At 33.7% G+C, this 22,449-nt stretch overlaps 2 protein-coding genes across 6 annotated transcripts in view; one reads left to right on the top strand and one right to left on the bottom strand.

Annotated features, from left to right (window-relative positions):
• Positions 1-22,449, top strand: part of RUNX2 (RUNX family transcription factor 2) — a 351,373-nt gene that overhangs the window by 16,885 nt on the left and 312,039 nt on the right. The window lies entirely within an intron of this gene.
• SUPT3H (SPT3 homolog, SAGA and STAGA complex component) overlaps positions 1-22,449 on the bottom strand; it is a 411,938-nt gene that overhangs the window by 381,166 nt on the left and 8,323 nt on the right. For both annotated transcript variants that reach the window (XM_025261004.3, XM_025260996.3), the window contains exon 2: positions 18,069-18,169. In XM_025261004.3, coding sequence (XP_025116789.1) covers positions 18,069-18,169 — 101 coding nt within the window. The remainder of the gene's footprint in view (positions 1-18,068; positions 18,170-22,449) is intronic.

The raw sequence follows: 22,449 nt of genomic DNA, 5'->3' as shown, positions 1-22,449 counted from the left end.
TCCATCTTACCTGCCCTACCCTCCATGGATATTTTCAGATTTTAATGAGATAAATATGTCAAAGCTCAAATAAATATCTCAAGAATATCATATGAAGTCACTATAATTTAGTACTATTAAAAAAGATAAGGTCAAACCTGAATATGCCAAAAAAAAAAAATGCTTGTGCCTTTAAATGGCAATAGAGGACATATGAGGACAATAGAGGACATATGGCAATAGAGGACATATGAGGGCTCCCAGGTTGGCCAGTTTGTTGTTGTTGTTGTTGTTTTTTAACTAAAGAATTAAACTTTAAAACTTTCCACAAACCAAGCAGTTTTGAAGACTAAATTTTGTGATACAATATTCATTAAAAATTATCTCAAAGTTACTCTGTCTATACATTCCCCTAGCTCAGTGGGTCTCCTCCCTTTTACAATATAACCGTCAATAAAATATACATGAAATGACTACCATTGTACATTTGTTTATAAATTATATACATATAACCTTTAATTTACCTTATAAATTAGTCACAAAAAGAGAAAATTTAAGACATAAAAAAACACATAAACAGAAGTCACTTAGTATTTTTTCTCTGAACTCTACTTTAGATATCACTGCCCTATGTCAGTAGTTTCAAATCTCTTTAGGCTATGGACCTCTCTGTTTCAACATCAGATTTTAAAATGCAAACCCAATCTATGAGACAAATAAAGGCAGAGCGACTCTGACTGAAGTGGGAATAAAGGAACAGGAACCTGGAGGTCTGTGATGAAGCACCTACAGTTCCAGAAAGCACAATTTGAAACAACTAATCTTGAGATCAGACTTTTCATTAGCCTCTTTAAAAATAAATAAATACGCCTTTACTTAATAGTGCTGTTTTCCTTAGCTGAACATCAAAGATGTTATGAAGAATCAACTGGATACTCGATATTATATTTACTGCCGGTATCCAGTTAAGAATATTGTCAACTACATAATAAAGTAAGTGTCCCCACAGGCTTCCAAGGAAGGAAATTCTCTCAGGTCTCAATACCAAAAAACGTTAAACTCCAAATAACTGCTATGTGTTATATCATGGACTGTGAATCTAGTTTCTTTTGAGACGGTATAGTACACTAACGTTATGCTTTCCTATTTTCTAGGAAGCTTAACAGTAAAACTTTTGCCCCAACTCAGCAAACAGAGAGGGACTTTATTATACATATCTCACTGCATTTTTACCACCAGTACTAATTTTGCATCTCTTCTCCATTTAGGTTTAATCTTGATTCTCGTTTCTTCTATTCTATTATAAACAATTATGACAAACTCCTCTAATTGTTTTGGGATCAGCTAAGATACAAATGATAAAACTCAACACTCAAACTTGCCAGCTGGCACCATCAGTTTCTAATTCTTCCAGAATAGAAACCCTGGAATTATCTTTGGTATCTGATGCACTAATTCCATCAGCCCTCAATACCTACAATCTAGCCTCTGCATTATCACTTAAAATCATGTCCTATTCTTCAATCCACTGCCATTACCGCTCAATTATACTATTACAATGCTATTTCCATCATGCTGTTTTCCTTACTCATAGTGTTCTCTACCTATCCTCACTGCCAGCCTCCCTCCAGATTTCCACAATGCCAAACATTAGCCATCCTTAAAGACAGAGCACAGATGACATTATTTTAACAAACTCCAAATTGAAAATCCCCTTAACCTACCTCTGTATTCCCAAACTCTAGTATACCTGTCATTTTTCACATATTCATCTCCTATCATCACCTGTTTCTGTCTATGAGACTGTTTCTCTACTTACACATACATGTAAACATACAATTCTTCTCGACCAGTGACCCTGAAGCTTTTTTTTAGCTGTAAAGTCCATTTTTCACATAAGATGGTATGAGAAGGCCTAGTAAGGAAAATGGACTTTTTTTTTTTTTTTAATTATTTTATAAAATTATATATAAACTCTAATATAAAATTAAAAAACAGTATGGTCACATTATGAACTTTTTAAAGGTGCTTTTCTGGTTGCAAGGGAGAAAGGCTAAGAAGATAGCTAAACCTCACACTCTGCAGACATCTTCACAAAGCACAGAGACCACAGCACACCAAACCATAGCCTCTGTGAAGACCAGGACTATACTCAATTTATTCACCATCTCCCATGTAGGAAGGCAACACTGTGCAAGATCAGATAGTCCTGGGATCAAATCAGAGCTCTGTTCTCTATGCAAACCCTGAACCTCTCTGAACCTCTTCTGTAAAATGGAAAACCTATCTCATGTGACAAGAGATAAGACACATAAAAGTCACACTTCATACCGAACACATATATCAGTGCAGAAAAATTCCCATTCTGTTTCCTCCCCATACTTTCCTTCCATATCTGTTATATAACAGGAATTAAATAATCATTTCTTGAGTGAATTTATGAATAAGTGGATGACTTAATGAATGGAGTAAGTGGAATAGGTGAATAAATGAAAAGTTGTCTTAACAAAACATAAAAAGACTTGGAAAAGGGATTTGATAATAAGAACAGAAAAAATACTATATAAAATACTACATAAATAGAAAAATACTATATAAATACTGTAAATACTGCATAAAATATATATAAATACTATATAAAAAAGGAAAATACCTCACAAATAACTTTGAAGTCTAGAAAAGAAAAAAAGCAGTATTTTATATATTTAAAACTAGAGACTTTTCAATAAATATTTGCTATCAAGGAAAGAAGCTAAGATTTTTAAGGCTCATGTGTGGGTAATACAATATCTAGCTAATACCTAAACTCAATTTACATCCAAGAGCTTAGAAATAAGAGTTATACTACGTTAAACTATAGTGAACAACTATCATGTTTTTTAATGAATTTTATCTCACTGATTTATGTATGACTGTTACGGAATGATGTTCCGATTTTCTTTTTAAAATGTGTTTCCTCCTTTCTCAAGTTACAAATCTAAGGTTCTGCAATTGTATTTAAAATCTTTTGGAGGTAGATACCCACAAAAGAAATACCTCAACACAAATCACCATGACACACAATGAACCCAAAAGGAATAGGCATATATCACTGAAGGCAAGATGTTCAGTTTGATAAAACAAAATCTGACCTTTAATATTTTTTAAAAGTGGTTAATAAACATAAAATGTGGCAAGGCTTAAGTCCACATATTTTTAAACTCTTCTGGCATCCTTGGGGGTCTGTCCACAAAAACCAAGCAGTATATACAAGCTAGAGACAAAAAAAAAGTCAAACAAAAAGAAACATAAGCCTGTGGGATTGTCGTTATATGGCTGAAATCTAAATGATTTTTCCGTATTCACAAAACACTCCCAAGAAATTTCATGCAATGTATAAAAATCAATAAATGAAAAGTAATAGTGTAAAAAAAAATAGGGACACTATTAGCACAAAACTCTTAAGGATAAACTACAAATCGAGATTTCATCTTCTTCCTTAAAATTGAAAAAAAAACAGATCAGCAATTAGATTATAAGTCTCTCTTATAAAAACCTCACTCCGTCAGAGCAACAAGGTTAAAGAATGATTTACCAAATTTGACTCCCAAAGATGACTCTAACAGAATGCTTTTAATCTGATTTCATGAAATATGTAAAACCTCTTCCTTCTCACTACTTACATGAAGTCTAAAGTCAATATATTATGAAATGAAACTATTATAAAATTACTAGCATTCCAAAAACAGATGTAGATCTCACTTGAACATTGTAGGTCTATTTATCAGTAAGTAATTTTGTATACAAAGTATGATTACAATTTTTAAAAAAATAACAAATGCCTAAATACTGAAATAATCAAACATAACAAAATTGTCAAAATGGTTATCTCTGAATGATGCGATTATTTCTTTTTTCTTCTAAAGATTTCAAAATCTCTCCAAAGTGTTATCTTTAAAATAAAAAGTAATAGAAATACAAATACCTATACATATCTGAACATATGCGTCTGTAAATGTCCTAGTCTAATTTATAGAAACAGCATGGCCCTGGTGCAAAATGAGAAAAAATAAAATAGGAAAGTAGCTCATGTAATCTGGTAATTTAGAAAGTATCCTCAAGTCTCCCTAATGTAACATGGCAGTTAAGAGTCTGGCTGTAGAATCAAAAAGACCTAATGAAATCCCAGCTCCACCACTTAATAATTGGGAAACTGTGGCAAAGTTATTTAACTTTTTTGATCCTCAGTTTCTTCATCTGAAACTTGGGAAAAATATTATCCAACTAACAGGGCTAGTAAATGAAGTAATATATGGAAAGATATGAGTGCATAATACCCATTAAGTGATTTAGTGATGATAGTAATATCTCCTCTTTCTATAATCTTTATGGAGCCCAAACTCCTGCCAATCCTTCAGAGTGCAGCTTATATGAACTTCCTTAGAGAGGCTTTCCCTGAATTAAGTTCCCACATTTCACAATTTCAGAGTGACCTGTGCATTTTCTTTAATAATCGTCAAAATTTGTAATTACTTATTTATGCAAATGAATCTACCATGCATAGCATACATATATATTTAGTAAATTATAAACTAAGTTATGAATAAAAAAGTTTAAATTTGTAATCTTCCCACTGATATCATAAAATTGTGTCTCTATATAATCAGTGGGATCTTGATTACAAGTATTATTGATTGTAATATGGATGGGGGATCTACATTTGAGTTTAGTACTTCTGCACAACTACAGGTAGGAAAGAAAAGAACATCCCATCACCAGGATTTCAGTCTATCTCTACACACTTAATCACAATGACAGAGCCACAGTAACCCTCTACATTTTATCCTTTATCTTCCATTATTCAGTCTACTAAAATAAGGGTTAAGAAAAGTGCTAAGTTTCTTTGCTGGCTTTTAGTTTACACAGTTTTCTTTTAGTCCTCACCTGCTAGAACTGTGATTAAATCAACTAGTCACTGTGTCAGAGAGCACTGAGAGAGAGTGTGCTGGCTCTCAAAGTGTGGTTTCCAGACCATCCATACCTGCATCGCCTCAGAATTTACCAGAAAGGCAAATTATTGGGCTCACTCTCGATTCACTGAAATCAAAAGCCTGGAAGTGAAGCCCAGCAGTCTTATAGTTAAGCTAGGCTTTGAGGTGATTCTAATGCACACCAAAGCTTGAGAGTCATCACATTAGAAGATGTAGTCTTTGTAAGCAATAGACTGTTTCACTGATTTTCATCAATTTAATTTGCCAGGCTTTATAGTTCATTAATAATGATTCTAATTCTAATATTGGAGTATAATCTCTAAAATCTGAGAAACAGGACATGTGTCAGAAATATAAGACAGAAAATCAAAGAAAGATTGCTTAATACACTGTTCTATCCACATAAGTTGCATAGTCAATTCATGATGTACCTGTTCCTTTCTATTAGAAAGTAACTTCCTCTACATCTCCTCCTAAAAAGATTCTTCCTTCAGAACCACTAATTTCAAATAAAGTCAGAAGGTGACAAAAAATACAAACTGTTGTCAAAGGTTTTGTAAGTCACAGGAAAGAGACAATGAGCTAAGCAAAAAATGTGATTATTATTCTACAGTATTACTTCTGTATGTAAAAATAGACACAATGAAGTCAAAGCTTCAAGTGGGTTCTAGATTAATCTTTATTTTAGAGATATAATTAATGATAATAAACTTCCATAACAAGATTATAAACATGGTTTAATGATAGAAAACTTGCTAACATATTAGTAGGTCAAATGTAAAAAAGGCATACAATCATCTCAAAGATAACCTTTCTGGCATCTGATAAAACTGAATGCCCTTTCATTTTCTTTTTTAAATTCAGAAATATAAAACTACTTCCTCAAAGTGATTTAAACCATTTTAAACCAAAAGTCAACATTATGCTTACCAATGAACAAGAAAAACATTTCCATTAAAATCAGGAATAAAAAGATCCATTATCCTCACTCTTAATTACTGATGTTTTGGAAGTTCTGACTTAAACCCGTGAGTGCATGCTCAGTTGCTCAGTCGTGTCCAACTCTTTTGTGACCCCATGGACTGTAGCCCACCAGGCTCCTCTGTCCATGGGACTTCCCAGGCAAGAATACTAGCTATGGTTGCCATTTCCTCCTTCAAGGGATATTCCTAACCCAAGGACGGAACCCACGTCTCCTGCATCTCCTGCACTGCAGGCAGATTCTTTACCACTGAGCCATCCGGGAAGCCCGTCTTAAACCCTTATTTGTGGATAATACAATTCTCTTCCTAAAAAGCTCAGGAGAATCAAATAAAAAATTAAGTTGATTAAACTTTAAGAATTTTTTCATAGCAGTATTACCACATATGTAAACATACACAGAACGAAGTCACAGGTTCAAGTACATAAGACTGTAAACTGAAAAAATACAGTTTTAATACAAAAACAACAGAACTTCTGAGAAAAAAAAAAGAAATAACAATGGTACTTCTAACAGAACTGGAACATAAACTCCAAGAGATTAGGGGTGAGGAGTAGGGGTGGGGGTTATTGCTGTTGCTTTATTCACTGCTATATCTTCAGCCCCTAGAAGTCTGCCAGGAAATAGTAGACACTCAAAAGAAATTTGCTGAATGAATAAATGAAAAGCATTAGCATTCAATAATCCTTTATATCAAATGAGTTCTTCCTATAAGTGACAGAACTGCTTATTAGGAGTACACAATGAGACCAAGAGTTTGCTCCAGAATGTACATTACTGTGCACATCTTTTAATTTTGCCAGTATCACAAGAAAACTATCTCAATGAAGAAAGCAGGGGACTGGTTTACAGTCTGACTCAGGCTACTTACCTTATAAAAGACAACGAGGAACAGTTCTCATACTGGTTACACTGAGTGGCAGGCACCTCTTTAGACTAAATGTTGGGAGTTGAAAGGGGAAAAAAAAACTAACTTCAAACCAAAGAATAATTTGTAAAAAATCATGTCTGGCTGCAGAAATGTGGTTATAATTAGGTCACTGTGTCTCTTAAAGGATACTTATGAAACATGAAAGCAACAAAAAATTTTAAGGATAATTTTTTATCAACTGAATGTCGGGTTCTAATCAGGAAATTCAGACATCCCAGTAGTGTCTAAATGAATGAAGCCTTTACACTTTCAGAGCAGTTTATAATAGATAATCACAGGAGTTAAGGCGCGTGAGAAGTTATGCTCTAAATCAATATAAACACTTCAAGTATATGCCTCACTCCTCACTTTAAAGTGGGTCCAATATTGTAGTGTCATCTCAAATAAACAAGTAAAACAAAAACTGAGTCAGTGCTGATGGTTTAAAAAATGAAGAACAAGTGAAGAATAGTCAACTTAACACTAACTTATAGCAGACAGGCTCTGGGAAAGTAAACTGGACTGATATTCAGAAGACAGCTATACAGCCCTTGAACACCAAACTAACCTACTACACAGTCTAGGACTAATCACCTCACCTCGCTGTTCTTCAGTTTCTTCAGGAGTAAATAAAAAAAGACTCTAAATAAAAAGACTCTCAGATCTTCCATTCAGTCTAAGTAATGGATACTAGCCAGATTCCCTTCTTCCTGAATAAAGGCAGATAAGCGATCCTACAAAAATATGGTGAGGTTCAATTCTATCTATAAACCTACAAAGTCAAACTAATTTAAAAAGTATAGACATTTTATATAGAGATCTGCACTGAACACCTATCTATCTTCTCTGTAAATGATTTATACAATCTGGTTCAAGTCACAAAAGAAATCTTGAGAGATGTATATGTTTATTTGAGTTTTACAAATAAAATTCTCAGCGATATAAGAAATAGAATTCATGGTACTTACTCAAATTTATATGACTCCACAACATCATCCTTTCTTCATCAAACCAGATGTGATACATAGCCACAATTTTCTAAGGAAGCAGCAGAGGTTTCAAGCAAATCACACATTCAAAATATAGAATTCTACACACACACACAAAAAATGTTTTTCATGCAATAAAGATGAAGAAGAAACTCAAGATAATGTAGGAAGAGAATAAAGGGAATAATATAACTTCAGCTCTAAAGTTAGTAAGAAAGCAAAACAGACATGGGATGAGGGACATAAAATATAAATTTAGCAAGTTATAATCTCCAAGACCCATGGAGATTGTCCTCCTAAATTATACTGTTCCACCCTGAACACAATTTCCTATTCATTCTACTAAATTCAGCACCTATTAGGTACCTAACATATACCAGGTACTGTAAAATAGGAAAGTTAAAACAAGCTCTGGATTCATGAAGCTTACAGTGGGGAAAGAAACAGACAAGTAAAAAGATCCCTGGAATACACTAAAGTAAGGACTTCCTTAAAGAGTATACTATTAATACAAGGTGCCATGGCACACAGAAAGGAATTAACAAGATTGGACAAGCCAGTGATGTCTTCCTGGGGGATGAGCTGTCCAAGCTGATATTTTCCATTTTATTGTATTTCCTATTCCTCCAGTTCTCTCAATTAATCTTATATTTTTCTGACTTTTAGATTCCATTGAACTCTCCAAACCCTTCTCCCATTATTCAACAAATTAATCAACTTCACTCCTTTCTATTCCATCCCTCCCCACAAGCCTAGGCTCAGTGATTACAACCTCTAACACCTTGAATTTCAATATTCTTCTGTTTTATCTGCCTTTCATATTCCTAAATCAACCCAACCACCTTTCTTTCCCAGTCCTATGCCCAGCAGTTGAGCACAGCCACAGAGAAGCATACAACCTTGCTGTTAGAGCCCTTCTGTGATTCAATGGACATGAGCTTGAGCAAACTCAGGGAAGTAGTGGGCAGGGAAGCCAGGCGTGCTGCAGTCCATGGGACCACAAAGAGCTGGACACGACATAGCAACTGAACAACAACAAAACGAGCTCTGCAGAGCCCTGTACAACTTAGGCAACACTAAGCATGTTCCTGATGAGCTTTCTCTCCCTAACTCCCCTGCTGCCATTACAAACCTTTACCATTCTCAGGCTTCCCTACCTCCCCCTCCCTTCCATGCCAACTCCAGTCACTGGCCCTGCCTGCTTCTTCAAAATGGTATAAATGATAATTATGCATAGCTGAAAATATGACTTTACACTACTTTTACAGGTTAAAAAAGTTATGCATATTGAACTAACCCAGCAATCTAACATTCTTGACATTGTTTCATTATGAAAATAGATCTGGTCCCAACAAAGGACTTGCAAGTAAACTCTGACCTGCTACCTGAACAATTTCAGCTACTAAAATACAACCAAAAACCAAAAGTAATAAGTATACCAACTCTCAAAATTGATAATTAAGTTTACACACCAAAGATCAAGTGACTTTTCTCGGAAGAGAACATGTATCAGGCTTTCCTAGAGTATGACTTATTTTAGGCACAAATCTGATAAATTTAATTTCTAGTCCATAGTAGCCAAAAGCAGCATTCAAGCGTGGGAGTGGGGAGGGGGACGGGGTGGCAAGGTGAAACCCTGCCAGAGTACAGCGCAACAGCAGCAAAATTAGCTGATGCAAATGAGAGAGAAACCATAAAACTCAACCCCCAAAAATTATAAATTCAAATAGCAGATCAAAGTAGGACTATTGATCACAGGAGCAAACTACACTTTATGCCTCATGGTATCCTAGGGCATCACAATGGTACAAGTGGACTATAACACCTGACATATTTTATAATGAAATTTCAGTTTAAAAAAAAAAGTTCAATTATGTAAAGTTTAAAAATAAAATAAAATTAAAAAAAAAAAAAAGTTCAAATTGTACCTGGTATTCCATCTGTACATAGTCAAAAACATGCTATAATAACCTTACTATAGAAATATTTTCATTAAAATGGTCAAAATAAAATCCATTTTATCACTTAGATTACCTCATGTATTTATACAATAAATACATTAAATATATTTATTCTCTATGATATATATATGGCATAGATACCCTGGTTTTTAATTCTAATAGAATACAGTTGTAAGCTAGTCTTTATTAAAAAAATTAAGCTAGTCTTTTGTTTCCAATCATGCTCTTCACTCAAAAATAAGACAATAATTGTGTAATTGAAAATTGAGACAATAGTCTGGCTGATTTTTATACACTGCAGGCACAGCACAATTCTACATTCAAGCAAGTAAAACAAACACTAAAGAAAATTGAGTTCTTCAGCATCTCTAATCACACAATAGTTAACCAAGTCACTCGTTAGTCAGTTTCTATCCAACATTGTTTCAAATAAAATTTCTAAAAGTAAAATTATTTCATTAATTGACTTTAAAATAAATCACACAGACCAATGTCTGAAATTTGAGTATACAGCAGAAAGCATAAAAAGAAAAGAAAAATGAAACTGCTTAAAATTTGCACTTAGAATTTGCTTTGGAACTTGATAAAATGATCCCTTAAAATTCATCTGGAAGCATAAAAATAGGAAGGGAGGCAAGAAATATTTTAAAAAGAGAAGTTATGCAGGTGACCCTGAACTGTAATACCAAACATTAAAACATATTAAGAAGCTATAATAACTAAAGTAATGCAGTGCTGGCAAAAGAAGAGACAATTTGATAGACAAAGCAGAAAACTCAAAAATAATAATTCATTATCTGATAAAGGTAGCATTTCAATTCTGAGAGAAAAGGGAGGTTTATATATTTGTGGTGGTGAGACCACTGGCAAGCGAACTTAAAGTAAAAACTGTTTTGACTCAGAACCCTCCCTGGCACTATACGACAAAATAATGGATTAAATATCAAACTGTAGAAACTAAAAGCCTGAAATATGAAAAGTACATGATGATTTGTACAAAAGTTGTGGGTAAGACTTTCTGTCAAAGCGAAGTAATAAAATAAAGGCAGATTTAACTACATTGAAAATGAAAACAAACATGTTAAAAAGAAATAAACCTTATGGAAACCAAAAGATGAAGGGTATGGGGGGTTGTGTGGAGACTTCTATATTATGATCAATAATGGCTTTATGTCTTTAATATATGAAAAGCCCATAATAATAAACAATGGGAGGAAAAATGAGAACTCAGTAAAACTGTCCTCAGAATGTGAACAGACACCCACAAATGAAGAAATACAAATGGCCAAAATAATTCCAAACTCAGTAGTCAAAGGAAAGTTATTATGTAAAATAGTTAAAGAAAAGCACAATGTTTTTCCTGTTAAAATGTCAGAGATGGAGAGGGGTACTCTCACAACTGTTGGTAGACGTGTAAAAAGTCCAGTTTCCCTGGAGGATAAATTAAGAAACTACTATCAAAAAAGCTTTTAGACTCAGAAAAAATCTTCTTCTAAGACTTTTATATAAGATATTAAGCTTTCATTACATCATTTTCAACAGCAGTGTAAAAACTGGAAATAACCAAATGGTCCAATAACAGATGATTAAAAACATGATAGATACCCATATAATGAGTTGTTTACATTCTGTATCAACAGAATTTCTTGTAAGGAGGAAACATATAATCATAGGTAAAAAATTGTAATTTCCTACCCCAAATTAGTAACCACTCTATATTTTCAGCATTTATGAATCCATTTTTATTGAGTATCTTTTTCAAAGATTAATTTTGACCTTCACATATTAAAAATAAGTTTTCAAAATCTCAGCATATTTACAATAAAAATAACGAACTGACAGAATGCTATGCGACATACTGCTAAATTTTATATAGATAACAAAAGTTTTGCAAATCCAGCTACGTGAAAACAAGCACCCAAAACTCACAATGCTGTTATACATTCAGTTACACAACTGGCGTGATAATTAAGTGCAATATAATATACCCAGAGCAATAATCACAGAATTTTCAGAAAGACTAAATATAAATATGTTAAGTAAATTCACAGAACATTTTTAATATTCACTATTATCCAGACTGCCTACGAAATAGAACATGAAAATAATATTAAACCTCCCCATCAAATCTGACCTGTCAAAGTAACCAAAAATTAACATCCCCAAATCACTGAAAAACTGTGAGACAATGACAACCCAAAAAAGGAGGAGTAAAAAGTTAATGGATGACAGCGTTAAGAATAAATACAAAACAAAATCATGTAACATGTAAAATGTATCTTTCCAATTTCAACAATATAAGCATACCAGATAAGAAGTACTTCATGTATTTATTTTCCATATTTCTTTTGTATTGTCCAAAATGGGAGCCATTTACTACATGTAATTATTTAAATTTAAACTAATTAAAACAAAGAGCAGAATTCAGTTGCTCAGTTGCCTCACTCAGTTAATGTACTCAAAAGGTACCTGTGGTTAGTGGCTATCTACTGGCGAGTACAGAAACAGAAATTTCCATCACTACAGAAAGTTCTCCTGGACAGCATGGTATAATATAGACAAATTAATTTTTTCTCTATAATTATAAAAATTTTCTCCATAAAACTGCAAACTTTTCTCCCTACATCTGAAAAATTTTTATAAACTTCCTAAATCAACAGGTTGATGATTATAATCATTAAGTACAATGATGATAAGTACTAATAGCACATCATTTATCATGTGCCAGGAACAATAAACATGGGCCAGTGTTTTTCATGTGCTCTCAGTACCTCACTTAATTTTCATATAAACCGTATAAGGTAAGATACAAGTCTACAGTGCCTTATCTGAAAGAAGTATTTCAGAATTCAGAAGTTTTCCAATTTTACAAAGCTACTACTACACAAAAGCCATATACTACATAACTCTTGAGGGAAGCACTCAAGAGCACAGTAGAATGTATGAATATTAACAGGAACGGTAAGTCAGTCAGTAAATAACCATCAATCAGTTAGGTCCTGGTGCTGCCACCAAAGCAGTTCAGAGCAGGTGTTCCCGCTGACCAGCAGTGGGAACTTGCGCTTGCGCAGTACTACCATCTCAGAATGACAAATCATGAATTCTCCCCCACAGGCCCAAAGATTTTCATCACAGAATTATTAAATGACTCTTATCTCCCTGAATTTCAAGAATTCATTTCTAAGACTGAACAGAATTTTTTCCCTCTAGTAATTATGTATCTTAAAATAAAAGGCCTAGCTATCTTCTTTTCATGAAATAATTGATAGAGATATTTAAATACAAATTCAAAACTGTATTTTGTCACATTTATAAAACGATATGCCTTTTCAGTGCAAGTACTTAATTTAAATGGATCGAGCAATTTAACCATTACCTTACTTCATTTCTAAAAGGAAGAAAAGTATAAACCTTCAGCTTCACAGTGCTTTTATGTTCTAAATCAACTTTTGCACATTTTCTCACTTTCAGGAAAGATTATGACCAATTTTATGTTACAATTTGAAAATGTTCATTATTCTTATATTTATAAACTAGTGTATATCTTAAAGCATTCCAAACTGATGAATTTCACAGAAAGTACTACGTGTACTTTAATGAAATTTAAATATCAAGAATTAAAATAAATCATTTAATAGTGACAAAATACAAAAGTAGGATAGATATTTAACTATTCAACAGTGTGGCCATGTTTATATTCAAAATTATGAAATATCACACATATAACCATCCAGTAAGGAATACATAAGTATTAAATTTCTATGAAAAATTATACTTTTTATTGGTAGAGATATGGCCTTGCTTAAGAAGATCTGGTGGTTAGACATAAGAAATTGAAACAAATGCTATGATAATATGAAAATACAAATTAATCCAATATTTATTATAAAAATTAGCCCTCATCACAAATAACGTAATTAACCAATTATTCGCCTTTCCCATTATTACTTCCTTATACCACACTAGTGACACATAAGTTGGTAAAATTTCATTTGTAAACTAAATTTTGTAAATCAAAATAAGTTTTATTAGTTGAAATGTAGTTTAGCCTAATTTGTTAAGAGCATGGACTCTGGAGTTAGACTTCTTGTTTCAAAGCAAGATTTGACCACTTGCTACAATGGCAATTTTTGGTGTTACAAACACCTGTGTCTCAAGTTTCTTCATCTATAAAAGGGAACAAACAACACTATCCTCAAAGGGTTGTGTGAGGAGTAAATGAAATGGTATGCGGAAGTGCTCAGGAGAATGCCTGGTACACACAACAGCATTTGCTATTATCATTGGCCTTATTAAAGCATCTCTGAAACTGTAATAATAATATTAATGTTACCACTTATCACGGTTAAGAATTTCTTTGCTCCAGCCTCCTGAAAAACTTAAATACACCAGGGAAACTCAGTGTTTGAAGGAACCCTGTAGCCATTTAATACATATCAATTATCAATTCATATATTTATATGTTAGATCCCTTGATAGATTAAGATATGGATAGAACTAGGAACACATTCTTTCACAACTCATTTCTTAATGTTATATAATAGCCAAATGATACCATTTCACATACACAACTGTGCCCTTACTCTACTGTAGCAATGTATATATGGTTATTGCTATTTATCCCAAAATTCCCAAGAGAAGAAGCAAATCTTACTGAGAAAATTACAAGTTCATTTTTGGACACACTAAGTTTGAGCTGCTAACAGAATACTTAACGGATGTTCCAGAAGGCAGTCAGGAGTACTGACCTAGTTCGGGAAGACCACACTCAGATCATCACTCCCCACCTAGTATCACCATGGGATTTTTCACATTCTACCATGTGACATTCATTCATCTCCACAACCCTCCTCCACTGCTAGACTATCTCGAAGGCATTCAGGTTTTGCCATACAAGGGCTCAATAATGTTGCTTTTTTAAAAAAATGCAAAACTTGCAGAATAGTACAACTAAAAGAGTGAATTTCATTGTCTATAAAGAAAACTCTGATTTAGAAAACACTTTTTTCACCCTGTGGATTTTAGATAAGGATGAAATTTCATTTGGAAGAGTTCTTAGAAAATATAAGTAGCATGCAAACAAAATCCTTTTTTTTTTTAATTTGGTCACATGAGAATTACTAAATGCTACCAAGCAGTGAAACCTGACATTATCACCAGGCCTATACACCTGCAAGAGTACAATATAACCAGGCAAAGAAATTTATAAGAGAGTAAAATAAGGAAGAAAAAACTCAATGAAGATTCCTTGATGTGTGTTTAAATTAATTTATTTAATAAATCATTCAAAATACCTGCAATGTGGGTTGAAAAGATTTTACTTTCTAATTTACAGGCTACTTAAGTTCAATAACTTTAAATGAAAAGCCTCTGGACCCTTCCTAGAATATATTATTCAAAAAGCTGTGATAAGGAGCATAGAGCAAAAGTGTTAAGTTACAAGCATGGTAAGGTAAAGCTGCTGTCATTTCCAACCCCCCCAGGAACTGTTTGACCACCAATCCTTTAGTTTAGAATATGTAGAAGCATGTCCTAGAGAATGCTGCATTCAAAGTATTTCTCACCCAAACCTAAAATATGATCAGTCCTATCAAGCCTCTAATAGGAAAACAGACCAGCTGCCAGCTCTGTATTTAATAGCAGATCCTGACAATTCCATTTGTGCCTGACAACTAGACACCTTTCAGTGAAGCCATTCCCTGGAAATGACACTACAATATTGTTACTTATTTAGAGGTCATGGAGTCAAGAAAAAACAGCTCATTTGTGGTGAATGGCTGGGGAAGACAGTAGCTGGAGAGGATTAAAAGAAGCAACACAATACACACTGGCTTAGAACTGTGAAAATGCAGAGGAAAAAGAGTAAAGATTCACAGAATCAAATTCCTACAACATGAAATAAACACAGAGACTTAAAGCTGCATTTTCTCATTTAAAATCATATAAGCAAGGATCAAATGCATATTGATTCTAATTTTATATAATCAAAAGCCTGAAAACATTATGCTATCAGAAAAGATTGGTAAATTAAAAAAGGATTCCCCTAATCTTGGCCCCATTTTTCTGTTCTATGAAGCAATTCATAAGAAGAAAAAAATAACTTCAGACTATAATGATGAATGTAACTATTAGAGGTAGCCTCTCTATGAGGTCTGAAATAGAAGGAAAATGTACATTTCTTCCAAAGCTGTGGCCAACAATAACTTTTGCATTCTGAATTCAGCTTAAGCACATTAGTTGGGAAGATGTTTGCAAAAGTATTTAATAAGAAAGTGCTGAATTTAGCTTTTATTTTCTTTTTTTCCTCAGTTTTCTTAAGTGGCATACAGTCTATCCAATGCACTAAGTAGAACCTCTTTTAAGTGTAAATGACAAAAAGAAATACGGCTTTCTTCTTACAGAAAGCTGTTTTTATAGATCAGGGGTCGTCAAACTTTCTGTAAAGGGCCACATAGTAAATATTTTCAGCTTTACAGGCCATGTGGTCTCTGTCACAAATACTCAACTCTGCCATAAAGCATGAAGGAAGCAATAGATAATAGATAAACAATGCCTGTGACTGTGGTCCAATAAAATCTCATTTTTGAAAACAAGCAGCCAGTCTATGGCTATAGTTTGCTGATCTCAGCTATAAAGCATGTTTTTCCACCTAATAATAAATATACTATTTTAATAAATAATACCAAATTTGAAATATGATAGCTTAGAGTTGCTTTAAAATAATTTCATTTTTAAAAAGTGAGGACTAGGGGAAAAGGTTAAAGAAGACTGGCAAAACAATTACCGTTAGTCTGAGGATGGATGTATGGAGTTCACTATACTATTCCAACGATTTTATGAGTTTGAAATTTTCAAAATTAAAAGTTCTTAAAATGACAAAGTAAATTAATGAACTGGCTCTACAGGAAAATGAATTTCCTTGCTTTATATTATAAACATTCTAAAACACGTTTAGTAGTTTTTAAACATAATTAACAGTACAACATAAAATTTTAGCATAAAGCTACTATACTACAGCTAAAATCTTTAAATATACAAAGTGTATACAAGCATAAACCCTTAAAAGTTTCCCTAATTTAAAAGACAGCCTAACTTCATAGAACTCCTAAATTAACACATTTAATTTAGTTTTATCTTACCTAACAAAATGTGTTCCTTAGAATATAATTATTTTATAGGGTATATATTACTTATGTTAACATATCATAGGCTTATTATTTCTCACATGAATCATTTTTATTAGTTTTAAACTCTAAGCAATGAATAATAATAGAAACAATTCACATAAACAAACACTGCTTAAGGTCTTCAATAACTGAGAGTTTAAAGGGATCCCAAGACCAAAGTTTGAGAACCTATGACTTGAATGTTTCCAATGCTGTTTAAAGTATGTTTACCAAGCAACTATTAAATACATGCTCAAACTCATTTTTCCATTTTTCCTCTGAACGATAATCACCTCACAGGGGAGGTGATCCACTATGAAGACTATCAATATACACCCACTTAAAACTTCAACAGAAACATTCTTTTAAAATTGCTGGGTATGTCATGAATAATGTAGCCACAGGAAAAGAAGAGCTCTAATGTGCTGTCCCCCATATGCAGAAAATTGTCTCCTGAACCAATAATAAAGAAAAACTAATATGTGCCAGCAGACATTTCTAATAAATCTGCTACCTCTCATCAGATCAAGTTATGCAGTCTCAATGAAAGAAGCCAGAAATCAAGCTGAAAAGAGCCTTAGGAAAGAAATCTTAATGAATACACAATTTCTGAAAAAAGAAATAAATGTGTTTTTTAAATGTCCTAAGTTTTTTCTCCAGTTCTGAAACACAGAAATATTATCAAAGCTGAAAACCAAATGAGGTTCATGGAATTATTATGACTGACATTTGAGAAAAACTTGAGAACTCTGTGAAAATATTTCCAACTATCCAAGAATATAATCAATGTCAAAATTTTCTAAATCTAAAATACAATAAACAACCCATAATACAGATCTGGGTAAATAATAATTAGGGCACAAATGTCTACATGAGTATGCATTCTTTTATGAAGATGAACCAATACTTTTGGAATACAGTATCACTGTTACATTTTTAACCAATTTGCCCCTTCTGTACATGGCTATTTAAAATGTTATCAGACTATTGCATTTTTTTACTTAAGTACAAATTTTCAAGTCAAGTTTTATAAATCTTGTTATTTCTGCTGTCTTCTGTCAACATGAACAAACTTAAAAGAGTAGTAAGTGAGACATACAGCCATACTCACATCATACTCTGCAATTCTGCAGTGAAGCTTATAGACTTCCCTGTGCTTCTTCCACTGCTTGAAGTGGCAGCAGACATGGGGCTGGCTGCAGTATTATTCATCTAAATGAAAAAGAGAACCCAGCTTACAAAATGTATTTAGCTATAAGTAAATGCATAGAAAAGGGAAGCAATTATAAATTACTTCAAAAATGACAGAAATTTTTTTTTAAATTCTGATTTGTCTCATGTAAAAATCTGATTTATCTATACTTGCTCTTTATTAAAATCAAATAAAGGCAAGGTAGAAAACTGCTTCATCAAATATGATATCAAAAAACTGCGGTGTGATAAACTTTTCATTACATATTTTACAGTAAGTATTGGGAGAAATATACTCATTAAAGTATTTTAACAGAGCTCAGTGGTTTTCAAAATGTGTTCCAGGGAGCCCTAAGATTCCCTAGCAATATTTCAGCAAGTTCCCAGTTTCACCGGCCATCCTGAACACAAGAACTCTGATTTTTCTATTTTATATATTGGGGTTTCAGGTAACATTTTATTTAAAGAAAAAGTTGCACAGCTATAAGATACAAAATTACAAAACCAAAACATGACCTAATTCCCATTTGAACCACAGCCAAAAATACGAATAATAGAAATAAAGCCAATCAGTAGATCAGAAGTTAGCACTGTGATATGTTATAGTCTTATGGTTAAATAATACTCACCAATTTAAAATGTGATTTATTTTCCCAATAAAATTAAGCTGATGCATAATGGGAAAACTAGATGCCAATCCTAATATACACCATTTTATTTACTGTATGTGGCAGTCCATTAAATAAGAATTAGTGAAAATAACATTTAAGTAATAAAAGTAGATGAAAGCCTTGGCTTTTATCTCAAGGACACAGTAAGTGCTCAACAAATGTTAGTTACTATTTTATGTTTATATAAATTTTTCAATACTATGACTTTCTTTACAAAGTAGTTTGCAGAGTTAAAGAAGAATGAACAAATCTAAAATACATAATAAAATTAAGCAGCACTAAGAAATGTAAATATAATAAAAATAATGAGGAGCCAAGAGTCAGACCGCTAAGGTTAGAAGCCTAGCTCCACTAATTTACTAGCACTTGGGGAAGTTCCTTAATTTCTTTATACCTCAGTTACCTCATCTGTAAAATGGTTATGATGGGTTGTTGTAAGGATTAAATGAACTAACATGAACAAAGCATCCAGAACAGTTCTGAGCAGTCAGTATACAATGTTAACGATTATAAACAGAAAGAACTCAAAAATTCTCCCTTTCTTGATGTGTTAAGAACTTTTTTATCTTTTTTTTTTTCACTTTACAATATTGTATTGGTTTTGCCATACATTAACATGCATCCACTACGGGTGTACACGTGTTCCCCATCCTGAACCCCCCTCCCACCTCCCTCCCCATACCATCCCTCTGGGTCATCCCAGTGCACCAGCCCCAAGCTTCCTGTATCCTGCAACAAACCTGGACTGGTGATTCATTTCTTATATATTATACCTGTTTCAATGCCATTCTCCCAAATCATCCCCCCCTCCCTCTCCCACAGAGTCCAAAAGACTGTTCTATACATCTGTGTCTCTTTTGCTGTCTCCCATACATGGTTGTCATTATCATCTTTCTAAATTCCATATATATGCATTAGTATACTGTATTGGTGTTTTTCTTTCTGGCTTACTTCACTCTGTATAATAGGCTCCAGTTTCATCCACCTCATTAGAACTGTTTCAAATGTATTCTTTCTAATGGCTGAGTAATACTCCATTGTGTATATGTACCACCAGCTTTCTTATCCATTCATCTGCTGATGGACATCTAGGTTGCTTCCATGTCCTGGCTATTACAAACAGTGCTGCAACGAACTTTGGGGTACACATATCTCTTTCAATTCTGGTTTCCTCCGTGTGTATGCCCAGCAGTGGGATTGCTGGGTCGTATGGCAGTTCTATTTCTAGGTTTTTAAGGAATCTCCACACTGTTCTCCATAGTGGCTGTACTAGTTTGCATTCCCACCAACAGTGTAACAGGGTTCCCTTTTCTCCACACCCTCTCCAGAATTTATTGCTTATAGACTTCTGGATCGCAGTCATTCTGACTGGTGTGAAATGGTACCTCATTGTGGTTTTGATTTGCATTTCTTTGATAATGAGTGATGTTGAGCATCTTTTCATGTGTTTGTTAACCACATCTGTTTGTCTTCTTTGGAGAAATGTCTGTTTAGTTCTTTGACCCATTTTTTGATTGGGTCGTTTATTTTTCTGGAATTGAGCTGCAGGAGTTGCTTGTATATTTTTGAGATTAATTCTTTGTCAGTTGCTTCATTTGTTATTATTTTCTCCCATTCTGAAGGCTGTCTTTTCACCTTGCTTATAGTTTCTTTTGTTGTGCAGAAGCTTTTAATTAGATCCCATTTGTTTATTTTTTGCTTTTATTTCCAATATTCTGGGAGGTGGGTCATAGAGGATCCTGCTGTGATTTATGTTAGAGAGTGTTTTGCCTATGTTCTCCTCTAAGAGTTTTATAGTTTCTGGTCTTATGTTTAGATCTTTAATCCATTTTGAGTTTATTTTTGTGTATGGTGTTAGAAAGTGTTCTAGTTTCATTCTTTTACAAGTGGTTGACCAGTTTTCCCAGCACCACTTGTTAAAGAGACTGTCTTTTTTCCACTGTATATTCTTGCCTCCTTTGTAAAAGATAAGGTATCCATAGGTGCGTGGGTTTATCTCTGGGCTTTCTATTTTGTTCCATTGATCTATATTTCTGTCTTTGTGCCAGTACCATACTGTCTTGATGACTGTGGCTTTGTAGTAGAGCCTGAAGTCAGGCAGGTTGATTCCTCCAGTTCCATTCTTCTTTCTCAAGATTGCTTTGGCTATTTGAGGTTTTTGGTATTTCCATACAAATTGTGAAATTATTTGTTCTAGCTCTGTGAAAAATACCCTTGGTACCTTGATAGGGATTGCATTGAACCTACAGATTGCTTTGGGTAGTATACTCATTTTCACTATATTGATTCTTCCGATCCATGAACATGGTATATTTCTCCATCTATTAGTGTCCTCTTTGATTTATTTCATCAGTGTTTTATAGTTTTCTATATATAGGTCTTTAGTTTCTTTAGGTAGATATATACCTAAGTATTTTATTCTTTTCATTGCAATGGTGAATGGAATTGTTTCCTTAATTTCTCTATTTTCTCATTATTAGTGTATAGGAATGCAAGGGATTTCTGTGTATTGATTTTATATCCTGCAACTTTACTATATTCATTGATTAGCTCTAGTAATTTTCTGGTGGAGTCTTTAGGGTTTTCTATGTAGAGATGATTATCTCAATAGATGCAGAGAAAGCCTTTAATAAAATTCAACATCTATTTATGATAAAAAAAAAACTCTCCAGAAAGCAGGAATAGAAGGAACATACCTCAACATAATAAAAGCTATATATGACAAACCCACAGCAAACATTATCCTCAATGGTGAAAAATTGAAAGCATTTCCCCTAAAGTCAGAAACAAGACAAGGGTGCCCACTCTCACCACTACTAGTCAACATAGTTTTGGAAGTTTTGGCCACAGCGATCAGAGCAGAAAAAGAAATAAAAGGAATCCAAATTGGAAAAGAAGAAGTAAAACTCTCACTGTTTGCAGATGACATGATCGTCTACATAGAAAACGCTAAGAACTTTTATATGACAAATTTAGATTATCCTTACTTCACCATCACAAAGTTTAAGTAACTTGAATATTTTCACTAGAAGACCTCAATATAATTCAACAAATATTAATCAGTTTCCTTATAAAATAAGTTCTGTTTTCACACTGACATCAGTGCTGCTACTAGTCAGCCTGGCTCAAAATCTCAAGTCATCCTTGATTCCTTCTCCTGCACCCTAAAATTTACTAAGAAGTCAAATAAATTCTACTTTATGTTTCTACCTCCTCCCTTTCTTGTTGAGTTCTATTTATAGCTTCTTTCTTGCATCTCAGTTCACTCTCCACACTGCTGTCACACGTATTTCTTAATACATCCTCTAACCTGACCACTTTGGTGGGCAACGGAGACTAAAACTGATAAAGGAAACCTGAACCAGTCATTCACTGATGGCTGAGATGGAAAGGCGGAGCCCCATGAGTGAAAGAGAGTGGGCTTCCCTGGTGGTTCAGAAGGTAAAGAATCTGCCTGCAATGCAGGAGACCTGGGTTCGATCCCTGGGCTGGGGAGATGCCGCAGAGAAGGGAATGGCTACCCACTCCAGTATTCTGGCCTGGAGAATTCCATGGACTGTATAGTCCATGGGGTCACAAAAAGTTGGATGCGACTGAGCAACCTTCAGTTTCACTTCCATGAGTGAAAGC

Source organism: Bubalus bubalis, chromosome 2, assembly GCF_019923935.1.
Source record: "Bubalus bubalis isolate 160015118507 breed Murrah chromosome 2, NDDB_SH_1, whole genome shotgun sequence".
NCBI classification, from domain to species: Eukaryota; Metazoa; Chordata; class Mammalia; order Artiodactyla; family Bovidae; genus Bubalus; species Bubalus bubalis.
Note: the sequence above shows the minus strand (reverse complement) of the source record. Positions and strands in the feature narration are given on the sequence as shown.